This window comes from Kryptolebias marmoratus, linkage group LG13 (genome assembly GCF_001649575.2).
Source record: "Kryptolebias marmoratus isolate JLee-2015 linkage group LG13, ASM164957v2, whole genome shotgun sequence".
NCBI classification, from domain to species: Eukaryota; Metazoa; Chordata; class Actinopteri; order Cyprinodontiformes; family Rivulidae; genus Kryptolebias; species Kryptolebias marmoratus.
The window spans coordinates 9,716,512-9,720,258 of record NC_051442.1 but is presented as its reverse complement, the minus strand read 5'-3'; the positions used below and the strand labels follow the sequence as shown (position 1 = coordinate 9,720,258).

General features: G+C 39.6%; 1 protein-coding gene across 1 annotated transcript in view; it reads left to right on the top strand.

Annotated features, from left to right (window-relative positions):
- Positions 1-286: 286 nt before the first annotated feature.
- Positions 287-3,747, top strand: part of LOC108248479 (von Willebrand factor A domain-containing protein 7-like) — a 5,300-nt gene continuing 1,839 nt past the window's right edge. The window contains exons 1-9 of the mRNA XM_037979185.1: positions 287-302; positions 527-696; positions 795-1,067; positions 1,514-1,607; positions 1,704-1,832; positions 2,698-2,884; positions 2,974-3,143; positions 3,380-3,492; positions 3,590-3,745. Coding sequence (XP_037835113.1) covers positions 287-302; positions 527-696; positions 795-1,067; positions 1,514-1,607; positions 1,704-1,832; positions 2,698-2,884; positions 2,974-3,143; positions 3,380-3,492; positions 3,590-3,745 — 1,308 coding nt within the window. The remainder of the gene's footprint in view (positions 303-526; positions 697-794; positions 1,068-1,513; positions 1,608-1,703; positions 1,833-2,697; positions 2,885-2,973; positions 3,144-3,379; positions 3,493-3,589; positions 3,746-3,747) is intronic.

Below are 3,747 nucleotides of genomic sequence, written 5' to 3'. Positions count from 1 at the left end.
TGTCTGTTCCAGGCATTGCAGCGATGTTTTGGTTGACTGGGTTGTGTTTCCTGCTCCTGCAGACTGGACTTCATGGTTTCCACATAACAGGTAATGAAGCTTATGGATGTTTGATGTTGTGTTTTCATATAGCAGGCTGTTGTAACACATCATCAAACCACACTCCCAGCTCTAATTACTTTTTTAGATATATTTATTTAACTATCCATACAGCACTCCACAAAGCTAATCTGGATAAATCCTTCTGTACTGTCTAATCAGTGCTTTAGATCACATTCATACACAGATGAAGCACATCGGAGGTAACGAGGGTTTCAGTGTATTCCCAAAGGACACTTCGACATGTGACTACATACTGCTGGAATCAAACTCCCGACTCCCTCCTTAAAAAAAGACTAACCACTGATCCACAGCTGCCCCATGTCATAAAATTCAAAATTACTTTTGTTTTTTTCCTAAAAATTGTACAGTTTCTTAGTTTAAATATTTGATATGTTCCATTGTCAATAAAATAAGTGTTTATGAGATTCACAAATCGTTGCATTCTGTTGTTATTCACATTTTTGTACAGGAAATTTGTTTTTCACAGGATCTTCTTTCACTCACCAAGTCATCACAGAGAGAGCCCTCCTAAATGTCACAATACAAGTGTGCCGTGCTGTGGCTCTGTCTGAGGGCAAGGACTTCTCCTTTCCTGTGAGAATTACAACTACAGCATAATTATTTATTTTCATTCTGTAAGATAACCTGACGTGCAATAAAAAACATCTGTGAATGTGCGTATGTGTCTGCAGGCAACGCCTCTGACTGGTCACTCTGTTGCTGCTGCATGTGAAGCACCAAAATCACTGAAAACCTTCCTCAATACCATCAAGACGATTCTGAATACGAACAGAAACACAGACATTTTCTTTTGGAATGATGCACGTTATCACTGTGACGACGAGAGGTTAACAGACGGACAGAAGTTAATTACAGATGGTTTGTCAGCCATAAAAGCTGCCAACAGCCAACAGAACTTTGCTTCAGCAACATCCACTCTGGGAAGAGTTCTCCACACCTTACAGGTATTTCTGCTCCATTTTCTTGTCAAACAAACACATTGCTTTCATGGAGCTACAGTATAGCAGGCTGTTGTAACACATGATCAAACCACACTCCAGCTCTGATGATTTTTTTAGATACACTGTAGAATTACTCCCAGGGCGATATGCATCCCTTCAAGGAATGCTAGGCCTTTAATCCTGATACTGCAATCTATCTTGTTCCAGCAGATCAAAGATTTACAGATATTTTTAATCTCCTATAGATGAGTTTTATTGCACCTCCTAATCAGCCAGTTTATGAGCTGAAATTGGACATTTTGACTGATGATTTTGAAAAAGACTATCTTTGCATTGTTTTTTTTTATATTCACAATGTTTATTAGTTTTCCAAAACTTGAATACAATCAGATATTGCATTCAGTTAGGCAGTGACAGCAGGTAATCTTGTCTCTGTTACCTTTTTAAAGGATTTCTACAGTCACAGTAACTGGGTGGAACTGGGCAACAACGCTCCAAACTCCAATATGATCAGAGCCAATGCCAACATTGGAACCATAGCAGGTAAGGGCATCACACTCACATATTTACTAAACATATGGGATAATTTTAGTTTACTGTGAATTTCTGTGTCTCTCACATCCAACTTTGAATCTCCAGAAGCAACCAGAGCAACATGTCGCAGCTGTGTTGGAGATGACTGCACTAACAACATTTTGGAGGACATCTTGAATGAAAAGATACTTACTTCTGGATATTTTTCTTTGACTTCCTCCAAAAAATTGTCAGGTAAGTTTCATTAAGACACTTTTTTCATATTACACTTCATTTAAACATGTAATGATGATTGATCTTACAACTGTTAAACTGGTGTTTCATCAGTTAAATAGATGAACATGACAAAGAGCTTTAACTGCTTGAGATGTGGTCTGAAGACACAAGAACTCTGATAGCATCTGATAGCGTTTCTGTGTGACGTAGTAGAAAAACAGCTCTGATCTGTCAACTGTAAGCTTTACTTTTGTCCCAGAACAAATGCAGACAAACTAAACTTGGGCGGCAGTGGCTCAGGAGTGTTTGGGTTTGGGTTTGTTCTGTTACTGAAGGGTTGCCGGTTCAAACCCCCACTCTGTCCGTCTCAGCCATTGTGTCCTTGGGCAAGACACTTCACCTGCCTTGCCTGGTGGTGGTCAGAGGGTTCAGTGGCACCGGTGTGATGGCAACCTCACTTCTGTCAGTCTGTGTCAGGACAGCTGTGACTATAAAGGAGCTCACCATCATCAGTGTGTGAATGTGTGGATGAATGGGTGAATGACTGACTGTAATGGAAAGCGCTTTGGGGTCCTTGGACTAGGTAAGGCGCTATACTATGCAGGCCATTTAAACTTAGAACCTAGAACTGTGACAGCTTTCCAACCTTTTGGACCTAAATGAGTCTCTTCTAACTTTTTGGTGCGTAAAGCCACAGGACACATTCAGAGGCTCAATGTTCATGCTGTTTTTGGTCAAACAGAACCTGCACAATGTCTGTGTCAGTGTTATTGTTGTGTCTGATAAGTGTGTTTACATAGCTTTTTATATACGTACATAGAAATATGTGTTACAAAACTGTTTTTTGTTTTTGTTGATGTTTTTTGATGATGATGATAAACAGGAAAATGCAGCCATGGAGGTTTTTTTGATCGAACAAGTAGGACTGAGCCTACAGGTGGGATCAACAAAGACTCTTTCACCTCTGAACACGGACATCTCCACAGACAAGCAGCAGATGTGGCGATAGCTGCGACCAACGAGCTGCTGGAGGACATTCGAGGGGCTGCCGGGGACAAACCATTTCTTCAGTATTTAACCCTATATACTTGCTATTCATTATGTAGATTAACACGGAATGAACTATTTTTTACTCTGCATTTCTTTCTCTATCCCTCAGGATGATGGGACTCTTCAGAGGTAAAGCCCTTTGTTTTGCAATTGACACGACAGGAAGCATGAGTGACGACATCGAAGCAGTAAAGACGGTTACATCTTCAATAATCGACAGAAAAGTGGGAACACAGGATGAGCCCTCAGTTTACATTCTTGTACCTTTCAACGATCCAGGTAAGATTCTTATACTCTAAGAAGCACTTTATCATATTGTTAATACATTTTTTATTCTTATTTATACCCTCAGTGTTTTGCGTTTACTTCATGCTTTAACTGTCACAATGGAAACAACTCAGCACATTTTATTGAGCTGTGTTGTGTTGTTCGTAAAAATTAAAGATTACATATAAATTACAAAGTGGTGATAAATAAAATCATACGTGTATCTTCCACTTTCATCTGAATCCCAGGTTTTGGGCCACTGATGAAGACAACAGACCCAGACGTTTTCAAGACTTACATCAACTCACTAACAGCAATTGGAGGCGGAGATTTTGAAGAACTTAGTCTTTCAGGACTTCAGGTGCTCTCATAATGTTACAATAAGATTTCCATTCCACAATTTTACAACATAAGAAAAGCAAAAATTTAAGAAATATTTCCATCCTTTTTTAATGAAGCTGGCTTTAACTGGCTCCCCTCCTAATTCTGAGATATTCGTCTTCACGGATGCAACGGCTAAAGACGCATTCCTGAGAAACGCAGTGATTGCTCTCATAGAATCAACAAAATCAACGGTGAGTAATTCTGTGGCAAAACAGGACTTCTCTTCACATGC